General features: G+C 40.5%; 1 protein-coding gene across 2 annotated transcripts in view; it reads left to right on the top strand.

Moving 5' to 3' along the window:
• FBXW8 (F-box and WD repeat domain containing 8) overlaps nucleotides 1-19,459 on the top strand; it is a 66,495-nt gene that overhangs the window by 8,302 nt on the left and 38,734 nt on the right. For both annotated transcript variants that reach the window (XM_067550147.1, XM_067550146.1), the window contains exons 3-4: nucleotides 3,081-3,245; nucleotides 3,923-4,011. In XM_067550147.1, coding sequence (XP_067406248.1) covers nucleotides 3,081-3,245; nucleotides 3,923-4,011 — 254 coding nt within the window. The remainder of the gene's footprint in view (nucleotides 1-3,080; nucleotides 3,246-3,922; nucleotides 4,012-19,459) is intronic.

The raw sequence follows: 19,459 nt of genomic DNA, 5'->3' as shown, positions 1-19,459 counted from the left end.
TAGCTCTTGATAAAATTATTAGCATTTAGGGCCAAATTCCACCCCAAATTACAGCCTATATTTTCCCATTGAAGTCCTTGGTTTCAATTTGGGGTGTATATTTGTAATGATTTTATGCCGTTTAGTTGTGGAAGGGAGGAAATCTAATGAAAGAGGCTGGTGGGAGATAGGGAGGAACAAGTATTTGTTCAACTGGATTTCGTCAGTCAGGACAAAAAAATAAAGTTTGGAATCTGATGGAAGGAGTGCTGTAAATCTTATTAAAATATGCAAATGGCTTTAAATTAGGTAAAATTTCTGAATTTTCTGTGTAATGCTTTCATGCTAGGCTGTATGTAAGCAAGATGTAGTGATGCCCCTGTGTGGAGCTGAGGGGAAATTGAATTTTCTCTATGGAGCATGGCAAGAAGTCTGGTGTAATGTTGTAAACATAATGGGGACATTAAAGGCAAAATAAAAAAAAATAGTTTCTAGATGCAGGGTTAGCTATGCGAGATCTTACCGTTGATAAGCTTTGGAGATTTACATAATACAAATATAGAAATAATTATGTCCCAATTTATTTTTTTAATCAGAGTTTTTAGTGTTTCATCTGAGCTTTTTGACCAGCCTTTAGCAAGCAGGTTGTGAGTGTGTGTATATGTACACAAATAAAGCTATGATTTTTTGGCTCTCAGTGTCTCACCTGAAACTCTAACTCAGGCTGAACTAATAAAGCTGACTTCAAGCCAATGGCTGTTTTTGCATGCTGCAGCTCACAATGGTGTTGTGAAGTGAAATGCTTGAGACACTTTTATTAGAGACTTCTTGCAGCTGAGGCTCGCTCAGTGGGGCTTTTACTAGGGATTGTTGTGCCAGTTTTGGTGCATTAAGGAAAGGCTGTGTTAAACATCCTTTGAAAATCCATGCTTGTAAACTGGCAGGATTCAATGTAATTTGATTAATAATATCTTAAGATAGGATTTCTTTTTCCTCTTTGAATGTTTGTGCATCAAAGGTAAAATTATGCTGTAATTTATTTATTGTTCTATTTTTTTATGCTAATGTTTATAAAACCCACTTAAAAACTTGAAACTGGAAATATCTCAACAAATGTTGACCATTTTGGCAACATTTAGTTTTTTTTCTTCCCTATACTGGTAACAGGGCAGAAGTTGGCATAGCTTGATTTTATTTACTTCTCTGTTTGTGCACAAGCCTGCCTCATCAATGTCAGCAGAAATGCATTCCAGCTCAAGAGGCAGAGAGGTTCGTTTCCTATCCACAGTGTTTGCCCAGAGTTTTAACTCCTGCAGAACAGCTGCTTTTTTGTCTGTGCCAGCAAAAAATGGTAGCCCTTGTCTGTCTTTGTCTAGGCTACAGTGTGTAGATTTATATTACTTTCAAATAATTGGAATTGAAAGGTGATTCCCCACTGGATTCGAACAGTTTTAAGTTTTGACATCATTTTGACTCTCATGACCGTGTCCCTTTAGGCACAGAAGTGATGATGCCATTGAAGTCCTTGTTTTTTAGTTTTAAGACAAATATGGTCAGGGAAGGCATGATACAAGTTTTTTCACTTCTAAGTGAATAGCTAATCCAGATCACTGTCTTGTCCAGTGATGGAAAACTAAACCTATGTGGTCATTTTGGACTGAAATCTAGACGGAGTCACTAAAGAGAATAGTAGATGTGCTGGAGTTGGGTGCCCAGTCCGAAAAAGAGCAGCTTTCACAGCTGCTGACTCTGAAAAGCTGTATGAGCTATGCAGCCATAGAGACAGATCTCTCTTCCAAGGGCTTACTCCCCACTCAGTCATGGTTGCAAAACTCTTGAAATGTCATTACATAGCTATTCCTTTTCCAGTTCTCTACCTGTATTGCTGTCTGATTGTTATAAAAGGGTGCATGTTAAACTCTCTTCCCCTTAGAGAAATTATGTAATCTTGTAATACACTTACAATTTTCTGTAATTCTTAATGGGATTTCAGTTTGAAAAGGCATCACTTTTATCTTACAATGGGCCTTAGAGAGAGAGCGAGAAAGGGGCAAGCAAGCAAGTTACAATAAAGCTGCTAGGATTTTGTGGCCACAACAGAGTTTGAGTTGATTGATCCTACTTCTCTGCACTTCAGTGCCGGTGAGACATAGCAGCAGTTAATATTATTCACTATTGCAGCATATACCAGTCTGACTATTCATGTTTTGCATAGGAGACTTGGTGACTGCATTTTTGCCATCAGATATGTAGTTAATGTCTCAAACAAATCTACAGCTGCAGTTTGGTGTTTCAGACTGCTTGATTCTTCTGAGCAAAAAATATAACTGCATTTCTGTAAAGCATATCTATTTTAATTCTGGACATCCTAATTCTTATCTGGTAATTTGATGATTTGCAGTGGCATATATAATAGAACTGCACACTGTAAACTCTGGGTTACTTGATATATGAGACTTAAAAGTGAGACACAACCTTAGGATTGAAAACAGGCTGTAGACACTATCAAGTCACTAAAATATGGTGCAGCCCTCAGGTTGTATTTATCTGTCTGAACCGGTGTGTGGTTTATCACTGCTGTCATTGACAATAGCATCTCTCACATGGAGCTGTTTCACTGTATATGTTGCTGTTCTCTTTCATGCAAGAATTGTAAAGAGCAATCAGTACTTAAAGTGGTTCTTTCCTTTGAATCTTTAAAATGGTAATTCTAGGCACACAGTTCATTGTGGTGAAGCAATTACTTCTAAAATAGACAGCAATTTGAGGCTACTTTAAAAATTTTAATACTCCATTCTTATTGATGCATGCTGTAATACAATATTTTATATCTCACTGTTGTCATATTCCTAATCAGTCATTGTCAGGCAGGCTTCAGAGGTGTGATACTGACATGGGATTTATCTTTAATCTGCAAATGTGGAAACAAATTAATATTCACAATTGTATTTTGAACCTTTAATGCTACCTGCCTTCCCACTAGAGTTCTAAAAGGGCGCGTTGTCATAAAGGTATGGCAAAATACATGCATTGATTTGGATGACAATTGGGCCTGCATAATTGCCTGTTCTGATATTTATTTCATTTCTGTCTGCTTTTAGGTGAGCAGGACATGGAAAGTACTTGCAGAAGATGAAGTACTTTGGTACAGATTGTGCCACCAGGAGGGGTACCTGCCTGATACCAGCATTTCTGATTGTTCCTGCTGGAAACTTGCCCTTCAAGATTGCCGTGCCAAAGAGCGCACTTTAAGAACCAATTGGAAGGTAAAATGAAAGGATTTTCTAAAATGGTACTCCGTGATGACCATGTAGGAAGATGTAACACAGATCAAACCAGTCATTCTGCTGCTAGTGAAATGTGAGCTTCTGTATTGCAGTCTTTTTTGCCAATGAAGGCCGTGGAGGGTTTAATGAGCCCTCCTCTCAACTGTTGGTGGCTTGCTTGCCTGTCTTGCTTTCACGTTGAAAATATGCTGTGACACTGGATCATGGCTCCTGTGCCCTTTATTCATGTAATCACCATGTCTAGGTGGGTCCTTAAACATCAGATCCTTCAGTCCTTACTCTTGGGAAGAGTCCCCAGTGAAATCAGCCTCCTCATGTGGTTCTCTACCCTTCTCCAGCCCATTCCTCATCGCCTCTTAATTTGATGTGAGAGATGCTTGTAGTCTGTAGCAATCTACAGCTGTCTCTTGCGTAGTAAAGGAGTGTCCTCCTTCTCAAGAATACATGGGGAAAGCTAAGGGGAAATAGAGATTCTGAAACATACAGGAAATGAGCAGATAGAGGGATGTCTGTTCTTCCCTCTGACCTCCACTAAAATGGGCAGGGTAGCCTCTTGACCCATAAAAAAACATTAGGAAAGCATGAACGTCTAGGAGAATCTGTTGTTAGATGAACCTATAACAACAACAACAGTGTGTCCCTGTATTTCTGTGCAGAACCGCATCGGTGCTGTGAGCCAGTTGCAGTATGAGCTGGGTAAAGTTTTGTGTGATGTGCATTCTTGTGATGGAGTTGTCATTGCTGGGTAAGTATGAAATTGTTTAATGTTGTATTTTCTCATTGTGAGCTCTTGCATACTGCATTTTGGTTAATTCACCAGCAAATACAGACCAATGTAATAGGGAGGAGTTACATTTTCCAGCAGCAGCTCTTTTGCAGTTGAGATGTACTGTCATGGAGATGAAAGATTGTTGTAATTCTCTGCTGCAAGTCATCCTAGAAGTGACATTTAAATTTAAAAAGTTGACAGTTAAAAAGCTTCCACCTGAAAGAGTTTACAATCTGAGACAGGTAAGACTGACTGAGGCTTTGCTTATGCTGTTTTTTTTTTGTTTGGAGCTGCACCAGTGGAAACACATAGTGTAGATGAGTTGCACTGGTGTAAAAAGTGACTTCTGGGGGTAAGCAGCTTCAGAAGTCACTTTTTACATCAGTGCAGCTTTTCTTGGAGTCAACTTTTTATAACAGTGCAGTGTGTCAACACTAAGGATTTGCACTAGTGCAGCTACACCATTGCAAAAAAACCCCTCCCAAAACCCAAAAAAGAGTGTTGGCAATGTCAAATATGAAACAATATGGCACTACAATTGAGGTTAGAGAATGGAGGGAGATTACACATGCGAAAGGGGTCTGAAGGATTCCTGGATTTTAAGGGGAGGCAATAGCTGCAGGAGACTTTCATGTGCCAGCAGGGTGCATGCTATTTAAAAAAAAAAAAAAAAAAAAGAACCCAATATTGAGAGAAGGAAATGAAGAAAAGAGTAAGGAGAGAGGATTGGGAGGAGTATTGGGAACAAGAGGGGAATAAAGCCACCTCTGCCCTAGAAAAGTTGCACTGGCTTTAAATATATTTAGTTAAACCAAACTAGTGAAGCCAGTGCAAGCCTCTAATGCAGATACACCAGGGTGACTTTTCTAGTCTAGACAAGGCATACGAGACCGATTTAAAGATATAAGAATGTGTAAGGCCTTGAAGATAAGAACAAATATTTAGCTGTACATAGTAAAAAAGGTGAATGGATTCAAGGGGGAATGATGTAATGTAAGTGGTGACAGAGAAAGGTAACTGCAGCAGTGATTTTTGGAATAAACTACAGTGGAGAGAGTTGTGAATGAAGTGGGAGGCCAGAGATGAAGAGGTTACAGTGGCTAAGACATGGACAAGACTTTCAGTAGTGAAGATAGAAATGAACTGACTGACATTTAAAAGAATGGACCAACATCTTAATATTCAACAGGAAGAAGCAACATGATTTAGTGAGAGCTGGGATGTTGAAGCAAGAAAGAACTTCTCATTCATTATTGCTGTGCCTATTTTGAAATGGTCACTGCAATACTTACATAAATTAAAAGGTTGTCTAGTTTCATTGTAATTTCTATACATACCTCTGCATCTTCTGATGAAATACAACTATGCTTTATATTGAAATAGCACCTGAATGTGTAAAGTGCAGAATAGACCTATAGGAAAATAGTATTGCAATTTTTGTTACTTTCCAAAAGCAACTCATCCTGAATTACAGGAGAGATTCCTGTGTTTCCTACAGTAAGAGTATTCCAGGGGGCTAATTCTTTACTTTTGGAAGCATTCCATTGTCATGATGTGACCCTATTTAAAATGCAGACCTAAAGACTTAGTTTTTAGGACTTTTAGTAATAGTCAACTCTTCCAACTTTTTTGGCACCCCTCTTTATTCTGCTGTGATTATTCATCTGTACAGTACTCTAAAATGGTTCTGATTCTTAGAACATCCCAGACTTGTTGATGAGATTACCTTGGCCATCCCAATGGATGTATGATTTTAAATTTTCACTAGTTATAGTTTACAGGCTTCATAATTATTGTCACTTTAGAAGAAGTCACATTAGTAAATAGAAATGATGACATCATAGAAGCAGCTAGAGGACGCCATTAAATTGGCTTAGTCCTGCAGCACATCAACATGCGACATTATGGCAAAACTTCATATTAATGGTACATTTATGTACAGTGGAATTAGAAAAATCTGCATGTAAAAATAACACCCAGATTCTTCAACTGATGATAGTAAAGGTTTCTCCAGATCATTTGAGTATAGAGAACTCTTACAAGCTTCCCATGCAAGATGAAATATCTTTGAGTTGTATGGCTATGTGTATGAGCTGAGATCTAAATCATAAGGCAAGGAGTGGAAAGGGGATGTTAAGCTTCAACACTCACCAGGTCCTCTTCTACTTGGGGTTGTCTTTCTTTTCATGGATTTAAAGCCCCTCTCTTCCCTTCCCCCCTGAGTTTCCTATTTGCATGTTTCCTTGTGTAGCTTATTCCTTTTCTTAAACTTTCTTAGTTTTTCTTCTTTTCTTAACTTAGCAATTTTTCTTTAATGTCATGATGTCTATTCCATTGCTATTGCAGTCACTTCAGTGTTTTGTTTGTCACTAGCGAATGGCTGGGCTGTTTAAAGCAGAGTCCAATGTATTCTGATCCCACAGTTGCAGAATTTGCTGTGAACCCACTGCTTGGTGGGCTACTGTGTTCCAAAGTTTATGCTTTATTCTTTTTTTAAGTGTCCGTTTGGAAGGTTTTCTTCACAGCCATAAGCAATAAAAACGGAATGTAAATTAATGTAGTTATATCTGTCTGCAAACAACCTGAAAACCAATTCTGAGAGGCCTGACTTGCCCATATTCTTTTCAGTCAGCTAGCTCTGAAACAATCTGATATAACTGTTTCACTGCGTATCACTTTAGCAGTAGCATCCATCTAATGGGCCAGAATTTGGGATGCATTGTTGACTGCTCTGCACAGCACCACTGGTGGATTCTGGCCATAAAGCTGCAGGCAATGGGAAGTTTTCACACCCCTACTCCCAGTGTAAGGAGGATCCTCTCATGCAAAACCAGCATAGCTGCCACCCTATGCTACTGGCATACAGGGAAGGTGCTGAAAGAAGTTGAGTGGGGTTAAGGTGCTCCTATGTTGTGTCAGTTCTGGACTGCCATTTTGGCTGCCTTGGGCCATAGCAGCTGGTATAAAGTTATAGCAGCCCTTAGGCTGCTCTGGCTTATAACTGGAAACCAGCTCTGCAGTATAGCACCGCCTTTGCACCCCGTAACTTGTGCAGTGTATTCCTTGACCTTACCCCAGGATCTAGACGGGTGTATTTGTTTTAGACACAACCACCTGTATTATTTTGGGTTTGGAAGCCCCAACTGGCTCCTGCACAGCTGCCAAAATGTCCAGCTTCCCTTATCCTCATTCACTCCTTGGCAGCATCTAAGCTGCATTTATCCCCTGTCTGCATGAATATCTGTAGCATATTGAAAACTGAAAATTTTGAAACTGTGTAGAAGAAATTTAATTTAAAGATAAATTAAAAAATGAGTATTGTCCTGGTTGTAGTATTCTGTTTCACATGTAATCTGGTCAAAACACCTGTTTTTTAATTTTTCTGAAACTGTTGCAATTTTCTTAGTGTGTTGCATTGGCCTGTCCCAGGAATCCAGGGGTTTTGCAACAAAATATAAATCCAACATTCCATAGAGTACATGGGGACTTGGCTGTAAGTATATTTTAGCCTACTGAAGAAATGTTGCAATCTTCAGCTTTGAGTTTCTTAAATTATGGAGCATAAGCCTCATATAGTTGCCTTTCAAATTCCTCTGTCAAAACTGAAAGTGTTAACTAGTGATCTGTCCCTTACAAGACCATAAGGTACAACTGTAAGAGGACACTATTAGGTCAAATCGGACTAAACTAAATTTCCTTACTTATGTTGCTAACGCCAATTTAGAATATTAAGCATATTTTAATACATCTATTTCTTCATCTTTTTTGGTTTGTTTACTACTTGCACTTCACTCTTATTTGGAATGTAAACTACCTGAGAGCATCCCTTTAAATGGCCACGCACACAAGCTATCTAACATAATTTTCCAAAAGAGAAGCTGCATCTGGCATTCTACCAAGTCCTGATTCTTTCAAGATAGCACAAAATTTCATACCATCCAAAAACTGCCCAGCTATTTTTAAGAATGCTTGTTTTTTAAATGAGTCTACGGGTATTGCTTTAACAACCAGTAGTCGTGTGTGCCATTTATGAAGTGTTTTCAGCTTCCAATCTATGGCATTGTTTTCCAAGTATCTTGACTTTTGTGCTTTCCTGCTCTTTTAAATCGGAGGGTCTGTAGAGCCTCCAGTTCCTTTCTTCTGTGTTTTAAAAAGTTTTATTTCAAAAGGTCTTTGGCATGGTATATTGATTTTTTTTTTAATAGCAATGTTTCTGTTTAAATGTTTTATTAGACAGACAAGGTGGGTGAGGTAATATCTTTATTGGACCAGCTTTCAAGCTCAGACATCATCATCTTCAGTAATAGTAGTAATAAAAAACAAGACAGACCTACAAAAAAGTAGCTGAAACTTACAAGTTGCTAACTAACCATATAAGAAAACACCATACCAACCTCACATGATGAACAGAAGTACCTAAATGTGCTGGATTAATTGAAATAGGTGGTTCTTGGATTCCAAACATTAAAAAAAAACCTCAAAAAACCTTTATAGTATTGTGGTTAATGGCATCACATCTTTTAGATTTAAAAGTCATAAAACTATAATGAATCCAGTGATCAATATTTAGCTGTTGCACCTTAGTAGTGAATGAGTAATTTAATAGCTGAGATTAGCAGAAGTCAATTTACTTCTGGGTATAAATATCAGTAATATTTTACATTTAATAATTGTGTCTCCAGCATTGCAAACACTTATGCTTAGCTTTATACATGTGAGGTCAATAGGACTAATCCTGTGCCTAAATTTCATCATGTGACTAACTGTCCACAGGATAGGAATGTTAGAGTATAAAAATAATCTTAAAACTAATTTTGTAATTAGTGGCATTTGAATCAATATTTTATTGCTTTGAAAACAGTGGTACTTAGCATGCTAAATCTTTTAGAGTCATTTTGTGGCTCAGCTTCATCACCTCTCTGGAAGAAATAAATACAAACTCTAGATGCTTCACTATACTTCCTCCGGCAGGGCAGAAAAATGGAATAATATATCTCTGTCACTTGCCATAAAGGGTTTTTAAATTTGTCTGAAAAGGAGTCTGGGCAGGTTATGGACAAACAATTCCAAAATGGTGACTTTCCGCTTTTACACTGAATTGTGTTATGTAAAAGAGGTCCACGCAAACGCTATTGTCAACCTGCCTGAATTTGTTCTGTAGTATGCAGTCATTTGAAAGCAAGTAAATTGAGACATTGTCTTGTTACCTTCCTCCTGTAAGGAAACAAAACGAGAATAGACTGGAACTCACTCTCGCATAGGGAAACCCATAATTTATCTCCCTGCCTTCCACATTCTCTCCAGCCTGCTGCCAGTGCCCAAGCCAGAAGATAGCAGAATATCAAGGATTGATTTAGCGCAGCTTGAGCTGTGGGTCAAAGGTGGCTGCTAAGATTTCTTCTTTCTAAAACAATCTTGCATTTATGGTTTTGACATCAGATAATTCAATCTGGCCTATGTGTGGAGCATCTTGTGTTTATCATTAAAATTTTATCCAGTGGTTACGATGCTTGTTTTCTGGGTCAGACCTTGAATTCCTTTTCATTTGAGACAGTGATGTTTGTGGTTACCTCATTCCCAATCAATGTTGTATAGACCAGCCTTTCTACAGTTACTTGTCTCAAAGGATCCACTTAAAGAGACGGCCTTCTCCCTCACCTCCTATACCTCTCTTGAACATAATTGGAGTTTTTGTAAAATGTAAAGGTCAAAACTGACCTAAGCAGCAGCTTATTTATATATGTGTATCTTATAAATGGGCATGGAAAATGTGTTTCACAGTTTCTGAATTCTGAATTAGTTTTCAATGTTTATTTGACTGTTATGCAGTAAATATCTGTAGCACATCTGAGTTCTACAGCCGTTCTTTCCATCATCATTATTGTATTCTAAAAATATCCATCAGTCATCTAAGCAAATGTATACCTGCACAGTAATTTCTGCATTAATCTCCTTTGCTACTATTGACATACCCTATTGGACATTGTAGTGAGTTGTTAATGGGGCCATTTTGCTAGCACAATAAATCCCTGAAGCACAAAAACTCAAAGCCTACCTGACAGGTTATTTGGAGTTCATTAGGACTGGGCTGTTTCTAGATAGAGGACACTGCCACTATCACAGTGCACTGCTCTGGTAGTGCAACAGCAGTTGTTTTATTGCTGCCTGATGGGCTATATGTGGGATGCAGGCAGGCATCCTTGAACGATGTGGCAGGCTCCTTTCAACTTGCACATCTGTGTTAATACTCACTTTGTGGTGTTGTCTGCCTCCTCTTCCTCCTCCCCTCCGAAAAAAAATCCCCAACAACACAACAAAATAACCCCCCAAAAACAACCCACCAACAAACGAAGCTCCCTGACCTTCCTCTTATTAAAGATTCTTTTCTCTGTGTAGCCTGACATAATGTGTCTGTGGAAATAGCACTTTCTTTGCCATTGTATTTGCTGCTGCTGTACATATTTTTGAAAACTATTCATCAAGTAAAATGGCCATAAACAGTGAGAGCACTATTCCAAGCACCGGGAAGTGGAGAGATGAAGCCTCTGACATTTTAGGTCCCTGTGTGTGGAAGAAGGGGTAGTAGAAAAAAAGTTTTATCTTGTGAGGGTTAAACATACTCCTGTGTGGAGAGTAAAGATGTTACTTCCTGATGCATGGCACAAACTTTAACCAGGAGTGTGACATATGAAGTTCCTGCATTACACGCTGTGGAGGCTAGGTGAGTGTCCGAAGGTCATGCAACATCCTGGAGTTGTTCTTTATTTTTAGTTAAGAGCAACAAACATAAACCTTAACCTGAGCTGCCTGTTTCTTGGGTTTTGTTCCTGCAGGACATCCTGTCTCACCTTCTAGCTTGTTTGTTGCCTTAGAGATGCTCTGCTCTGTCAGCTCTGGTCTGGTTTTGGATTTGTTATAAGGGTCAATAGATACCTCTCAGGATGCATATTGGTAGCTGATGCACCATAATTGAAGGGGCAGATGTGTTTGAAATCATAATAAAGATGTTGTTTCTCCAAAATATTTAGTCATTAAATTTGAATACACATTAACTAACAGTTTTAAACTGTTTTACTAAAACCCCTTCCGTTTTTAATTGCTCAGCTTTCGCTCTCTAATCTTGTGATGTGACCATATCAGTAATTCTTTTTCAGGTGCGGCAGGGTCCGAATGCAAAAAAAAAAAATAAATAAATAAAATAAAAAACCCAGGAAAGGAGACATTTAATAGACCAAAAAACATTTCAGGTCTCTGTCACTTATTATAAAGAAACAAAAATGGACCAAGCTTAATATTGTTTCCTTTTGCAGGTCACCTTTCAGAGAGTTGAAAACAAATGACATCATGAGTTCAGATAGGATTACAAAATATGAAGTGGTTCAGGTTACACAAAGTGACAAGTGTATTTATTCATTTCGCTGCCATGTAGTGAAAAAGAACTTTTCAGGTGAAACTGGTGGGAGAAACCTGAGATGGGCTCTTTGTAGAAGCTCCCACTCCATTTTTTGCCTGACCATTAAGCTATTGGTTTACCCAAAGCTTTTATCAGATTCCAAGGAGTGCATGGCAGTTTTGAGATACAGTGATGTCTAATATTCCTAAATCTGCAACAGTTCACTTCGTCTTGTAAAGCCCAATTTTCTGCTGAGGCTAGATTAGTTGTCCTTGCTTTAAAAGTAAATTTCATAAAAGAAACACATTCATATATTTCATTTTAACGCTATAATAACCTTATACCTTCTGGGCTGCCTTAAAGTTCAACTAGCACTTTCTCCTCTTCATTAGTGTGTTGAAATTTGCATATCTTGCTGATATAAAAACACATCACTTCTTATCTTCTTAAACTGAGCTAACGTTTCTCCCCTGTCCCCAGCTGAAGTCTGAGCAATTATTGTATGTTTCTTACATTGTATTTTTGTCACCTCTTGAAACTATTATGCAGAAGTACCAACAGCTCTGCCCAGTGAAACTGTGGCAGTGAGGTGAATACCAGCTATGGTTTTGGTGGCTGCGGCAGTCCAGCACTGTTAATTAAATTGGTTGTCAGGGTACTTCCATATTCACACCAAGCAAACATCAGACCCGAGGACAAAACTCACATTACACAAGTCTACTACCTCATAAAAAAATCCTGTCTCTCCTTGGATTTAAAGAAGGAATTATATCTACTTTTAGAATCAAATTTGCTGTAAAATATTTTTTTAATGGCAGATTGCTGGCTTTGAACAAGAAATGTCCTGGATGCAGTTTAATACGTGTTTGTTCCAAATGCCTTGGAATATCAGCTGCATGCACTTAATAAATGGATTGAAAAGTTGTTTAATTTCAGTAGCTTTTGTAAATATTTCTGCATTCTCTTGTGAAATACTATTTTGTTACATCCAGTACTGATTCTGAACAAAAGAACTACATGTCTTTTCCAACAGCACGTCATTGGGTGCTATTAGCCCCTGGTTTCCAGGGACTGGAGTAAAGCGGTGCCCACAATTCGTTTGCTGGGTACAAAGTTGCACACACTCTTATGCCAAAATGGTCCATGCTTACAGTTTGGCTGTAAATTGAGACATCTGTCTTGAATAATAACAAGCCATTCAAAACTAAGTGTGGGACGGAATTGTGGACATTTAAAAATGAAAAAGATAATTTAACTTACTCTTTTAGCAGTTGCAGGATTTGTTCCATGCACTGCCCCCTCTCTTCCTCCCCAATTTTGTGTAGTATTCTTTTATGTGATGGGACTTCCACCATTCCCCTTTCCTGACATTCAGCTTAAATTTTCTTTACTTATTTTCGTCGTATTCTAGTTATAGATCTGGTCTACACTGTGAAGTGAGGTCAACGGAAGCCATCTCCCGTTGACCACGTAATGTATGCGTCTTCACTGTAAGGTCTGTTCCACTGACCTAACTCACTGGAAACATCGACTTAATAAAACCACCTCTGCAAGAGGTGTAGCGCTAAAATTGAAGTGGATGGGTCGAATGAGTGGCAGTCTAGGCGGATCATTGTGTAAATCAACATCTTTTGCCTCCAGGAGGTGTCCCACAATGTTCCACTGTGACTGCTCTGGACATTGCTGCACCACAGCCACGTACACAGGAAACAGCCCCTCCCCTAGTCAAGCCCCAGGAAATTTTGCATTCCTATTTCCTGTTTGGACAGCGTGGAGTGCTCGCCAGCACAACTGATCATGGCGACTGCATGCCCTAAATGCACTCCAGCCCAGAGTAGACCTGAAGTGTTGGATCTCATAGGTCCATGGGGAGAAGAGTATGTTCAGTCTGAGCTCCAATCCAGCAGAAGAAACGTTGATATCTATGAAAAGATACCGTGGGGCATGTTGGAGAAGGGGCACAAAAGGGACGTGCAGCAGTGCCATGTTAAAATCAAAGAACTGAGGCAGGTGTATCAAAAAAACAAGGGAGGCAAGCAGTTGTTCTGACTCATCACCAAAGACATGCTACTTCTATGAGGAGCTGCATGCAATTCTCAACAGCGACTCCACCACTGCCACCCAGAAGCAGTGTTGATACCTTGGGGGAATCTGAGTTGCGACTCAGTGATGATGAGACTGTGGACGAGGTAGATGAGGAGGAGGAGAATGGGGGCAGGCAAATGGAGTATCCATTCTCTCCGACAGCCAGGAGCTGTTTCTAACCCTGGAGCAGCCCCACCCGATGCAGGACAACATCTTGACCAACCGAGATGCCAGGGAAGGCACATCTGGTGAGAATGTAATATATATCACAGTTCTGGAGTTACTGTTGGGTTCAGGTTAATACGAAAAAAAATTATGACGTTTTGGTGTGGATGGGCTTCCTTGTTGGTGCTCCAGTTATGCAGAGGGTTGCCCCTGGAAAAGAATGTTTATGTGCATAGGGAGGGCCCAAGAATCCTCCATGGATATCTCTAGGAAACTTTCATGGAGGTACTCTGCAATCCTTTGCAGAAGGTTTCTTGGGAGGGCAGCCTTATTTCTTCCACCATGATAGGACACTTTCCCATGTCACTCTTGTATTAAATGTGCTGGCATAATCACGGAACACAGCATAGCAACATAAGGACCAGGCCTGTACCCAGACACTTGCAGCAACTGTTCCCTTTCCTCCTGTGTTACCCTTAGGAGACTAATATCACATAGGGTCACCTAGGGGAGGCAGTGCAAGTTTACAGTACTTGTGCTCATACCGAAAAAAAAAAAAAAAAAAAGGGCATGTGATTCCCCATCTGGGATCATTTCTTGGGTCCTTCAACTGCATGTTGCCTGACATGAGGTTGTACTGGGTGTTAGGGATCTGAGAATGGGTGGTCATGTGTTTTTTCCTGGGCGATTTCCCCCCACCTATAGCTCCCCCCACACCCGGGCTGCCTCCTTCAAAAAAATAATGTTGGGAGGCTAAACAAGGTTCCCTAGTCATGTTACTGGGAGGAGGGGCGCTTTGTCCACAACACGTTCTGTGCTCCAGAGATTTCCCCAAACTGGAGGCACTAGCTCCTTATTCACAATGGCTGGCACACCAAACTGACTATGGAAGTGGTAGGGATTGTGATATAGTGCTCCCGTTCACTTGAGAATAATAAGGGGAGTTATTTTTACACTGCAACCTTGCTTTTCATCCATGATATGAACTAACAATGGGTGCCTTGTGCTTTGTGTGCCTTACAGTGGAAAGCATGGCCTTCAGCGCATTCTCCACGCCTGCGGAGAGGCTGTTGCAGATGAGAAGATGGAAAAAGAGAACTCAGGATGACATGTTCAATGGGATAATGAACGTCTCTGAGGCTGCTGACATGGAGCTAAGAACCTGGAGGATTTCATTGTCTGAAAAACTGGACATGGAGAGAAGCACAGGCGCATGAGCAAGTCATGCAGGATGAGATGCTGTGTATACTGAGGGATCAATCAGACATGTTGAGGCATCTGGTTGAGCTTCAGGAACTGCAGCGGCAGGATAGACTCCCTCTGCAGCCCCTGCAGAACTGCCAGCAACAAATGGCCTCTTCCCAAGCCTCCACCCTCAAGCGTTCTAGGAGGAGGGTGGCCAGGGTGCAGAATGTGTGCCACTCAATATCAAGGGTGGGAAGCAAGAAGAAGACAGGCTTTCTAAAAGCTTTTAATGTGTGGGCTTTGGTGCTCACACAGACAGGTACCATTTTTTCTTGCCTCTCAGCTCCATGACAGTGGTTGCCAAGAGTTAAATTATTTTCTTTTACTTCCACTGTTATGGATGTGCAATAAAAGTGAACTTCTTTGTAATCAAGTACTCTTTATTTATTACAAGCATGGGAATGGGTGGTAGGGGAAGAGGAGGTGCAGGGACACTGCCGCAAGGGGAGGATGGAATGGAAAGGGACAGCACAGATAAGTGACTGTTGCTCATTACAGAAATGGGTTTTCAGTGCCTCTCTGAGGTGCAGAGCTCCTCACTGGGCTCTCAGCGTTGCACTGGTATCAGGCTGGCCACAAACTTTGAGCAGCCAATCTGCCTTCACGAGCCAACCCAATGGAAACTTCTCCCACTTTGTCTTGCACACATTATGGAGCACACACAGGCAGATATAACTATGGGTATATTGCTTTCACTAAGATCTAACCTAGTGAGCAAACTGCGCCAGCAAGCCTTTAAACATCCAAAGGCACATTCCATCACCATTCTGTACTTACTCAGTCTGTTGTTGAACCACTCCTTATTGCTGTCCAGGTGTCTGGTGTAGGGCTTCATGAACCATGGCAGCAAGGGGTAGGCTGGGTCTCCCAGGATCACTATTGGCATTTCAACATCATCAATAGTTATTTTTTGGTCTGGAAAGAAAGTCCCTGCTTGCATCTTTCTGAACAAACCTGAATGCCTAAAGATGTGCGTGTCATACATCTTTCTAGACCACCCCATGTTGATGTCATTGAAGTGTCCCCTGTGATCTACCAGTGCTTGCAGCACCATGGAAAAGTATCCCTTTCAGTTTATGTACTCTGTGGCAAGGTGGTCTGGGGCTAGGATAGGGATATGCATGCCATCTATCACCCCACCATAGTTAGGGAACCCACTGCGGCAAAATCATCCACTATGTCCTGCACGTTTCCCAAAGTCACTACCCTTCTCAGCAGAAGTCTACTAATGGCCCTATATACTTGAATCACAGCTGCTCTCACGGTGGATTTACTGACTCCGAATTGATTGCAGTCTGGCATTGCTACCTTCCACAGACCGATGGCCACTCACTTCTCCACTGCCAGAGCAGGTCTCAAGTGAGTATTCCTGCGCTTCAGGGCTGGGGACAGCTCTGCACAGAGTTCCAGGAAAGTGGCCTTACATATCCAAAAGTTCTGCAGCCACTACTCGTCATCCCATACCTTCATTACGATGTGGTCCCACCAGTCAGTGCTTGTTTCCCAGGACCAGAAACCGCACTCTTCTGAGTTCAGCTACTGTGCGACAGCCAGCATCAACCACAAATTGTTTCGTTCTATGGCTTCTAGCAGGGCAGCTTGAGTAACGTCCTAATTTTCCACGCTGCGACTCCTCTCTCGGCCTTGGAAATACTGCAGGATAAGTCGCAAGGTTTTTGTGATGCTCACAATGATAGTGCAGAGCTGAGCAGGCTCCATGCTTCTCCAACAATGGCGTACATGTGGCAGAGCCAGGGTTTCAAAAATTGGCATGAAGAAGTGTTCAGCTGTTCGTTGTTGACATCAGGAGAGGGAGGAAGGGGGCAGGGTGGGGAAGGAAGGACATTGCATCATGGGAGGCCAAAGACTTTCCCAAAAGCTCTTGCAGCTAGTTGCAGTATGGGATAGATAACCACGGTGCACTGCTCTGTTTATCAATACAAGCGCAGCTGGTGGGGACGCACTCCCCCGATGCAATGAGCGTGGTGTGATCACGCCCGACTTCATTTCACAGTGTAGACATACCATACTCTTGTTCCCTCCTAAATAATTCCTCTCCATTCCTAGTGTTTATATCCTTTAAATATTTGTAGACCATTTTTGCATCTTCTTCCCCTTAGTCATCATTTAGCTAAGCTGTCTGTCTCACTGGTGTGTGTGTGTGTGTGCATGTATATGTAATAGACTGTTTACAATGGCAAAATTAGCATCCAAAAAGTAACTGCTAGTAGAGGAAGCTAGAGCATAGGTAAGGATTGTGCATTGTTATCCATCTATCATCTAACCTTACTCTGTACAGGGTCAGAAGACACTGGTACACAGATCCAAGCTATACCTGTGCTACAGCGTAGGTACATACACTGTTATACACTCATTCTGATGGTAGTGGAGATTTGAGGGTTTTAACTGTCTAAATATAGAAAAGGCCAATCTGTTTAATTACTCCAAAACTCTGGGTGTGTTGCTTTTTGATGGACTCCTAGCTTGTCATAATTTTAATGAGATATTCGGAACTGAATATATAATCTGTCACCTTGTTATATGAGCCTTATGGAAGATATGCATCTTTTAGCACATTGGGCAAGTACTTCAGGCTGTGTATGCCTTATTTCTCTATCTGTAAAATGGGTATAATGGCACTGCCTTACCTCACGGGTCTTGAGGATAAATACATTAAAGACTATGGTATTGGTGCCATATAAGTACCTAAGAAACATAGATATGAGTGATCTGAGTGAACATGGTATGGGTTTTTGTGGACTGGATTTGCATGTTTAATTGAGTCTTGTTCTCAAAAAGAATCACCCCCCCTCCCCCCCCCCCCAAAAAAAAAACAAACTCCACCCCCAAAAAACCCTGTGCCAGAGCCCACTGACTAGATACCTTCATTAACTTCATGAAGGACTGGTTAATTACTGTTAGTAGAATAAAGATGAAAGATTTGAGATGTTCAGTGCAGCAAGACAATATAAAGTGCTCATTATTATTTCACTTGCTTATCAACAGGCACCTGTTTAAACTCGTTACTATGACTATGGATCATTACTTGAACAAAATTCCCACTGATTTCAGTAAGAGTTGTGACTTAATAAGGATTTCATAATCAGATCTTTTGAGTATTAACAGATGGTCACTGACTGCCTGAAACAAAGTTGTTGGGTTTTTTTTGTTTTATTTGGTTGATCACCACAGGTATCTGGAAACTGAACAGACATTGCCTTCTGGAAATTGAACCTAACTGTGAAGAATTTTTTTTTCCTTTTTCTTGCTACATATCCTTTAAAGGAATTATATGATAATAGTAGCTTGATTTGTGAGCCTGCTTATCAGAGATCCTTTGTGTTAAACCATTCAAAGGTAGTTTGTTGCTATGGAATGATGTATTTGGGGTAGCCCAAGTAGAGGATTTATACCAATATCCTATAGAAGCAGAAACCAAGTGAACAGAAAACATAGGCCTATATGACCTATTTGTTTGGAGCGAAAATCTGCCCTGCCAGCACTGAGAACATTAAGAAGGAAACAGTTTGCCTGCACTGATGCCATGGACTGAATGAACAAATTCACTGTTGTTTTGAAAATGGTCCTGGTAACAGTTTTTCTTTTATGTATTTGTTAGCTTATGTATTAGTTGCAGTTGTACTTTGCACAAGCACTAATTAGACAGCCATCAACACTGAGGGCCAAAGACTTACTAACAATGCAACTGTGAAAGCAGTGTCTTAATTGGTTGAAGGTAATTGTCATTAGGCAACGATAAAGACATCTGGGGCTCTGGAGAGAGATCAGTCTTCCTCCCCCTTCCCCAAATTTGTTCTGGCTCTTGCTATCCAATATAGCTTTTTCACATCTGATTTTGTTTTTGTTCAGTTTCCCAGTTTTTTTGCCCTTATGAAAATGTCTACTTCTTCAGCACCACTTCATTAGAACAGTGTCCAACTCCTACACCTCCACTTCCTTTCACATGTGCTGCATGTCAGTGCCCACTGCTGAGTCAGCATGGAATACCAGCTGAAGCAGGCGGTGGGTTTTTTTCTAGCCACCCATCTTCCACTTTTACCATCACAGAAAAGATTACGGAAACCATTGCTTATCTTCCTGTAAAGTTGCTGCTAGTAAAAAGCAGTTAAACAATTGTTTCCATAAGTGAACGGATTTTTTTTTGTACACTCTAGTAGAAATGAAACTCATGTTGTGTGCATTCAGCTTTGACTGGAGCACTTTTTGTCTTGGGCTAGTCAGTTAGGCTTAGAGTTTATTAAGGGGGGATATCATAGAGGTCTATAAAATCATGACTGGTGTGGAGAAAGTAAATAAATAAGTGTTATTTACTCCTCCTCATAACACAAAAACTAGGGGTCACCGAATGAAATTAATAGGCAGCAGGTTTAAAACAAAGAAAAGGAAGTATTTCTTCACACAATGCACAGTCAATCTGTGGAACTCCTTGCTAGGGGATGTTGTGAAGACTAAGATGATAATGGGGTTCAGAAAAGAACTAGAGAAGTTCATGGAGGATAGGTCCATCAATGGCTA

Source organism: Emydura macquarii, unplaced genomic scaffold, assembly GCF_026122565.2.
Source record: "Emydura macquarii macquarii isolate MOO-44397 ecotype Brisbane River unplaced genomic scaffold, CSIRO-AGI_Emac_v2 contig_1254, whole genome shotgun sequence".
Taxonomy (NCBI): domain Eukaryota; kingdom Metazoa; phylum Chordata; order Testudines; family Chelidae; genus Emydura; species Emydura macquarii.
The sequence above is the reverse complement of the archived record's forward strand: the minus strand, read 5'-3'. Positions and strand labels throughout refer to the sequence as shown.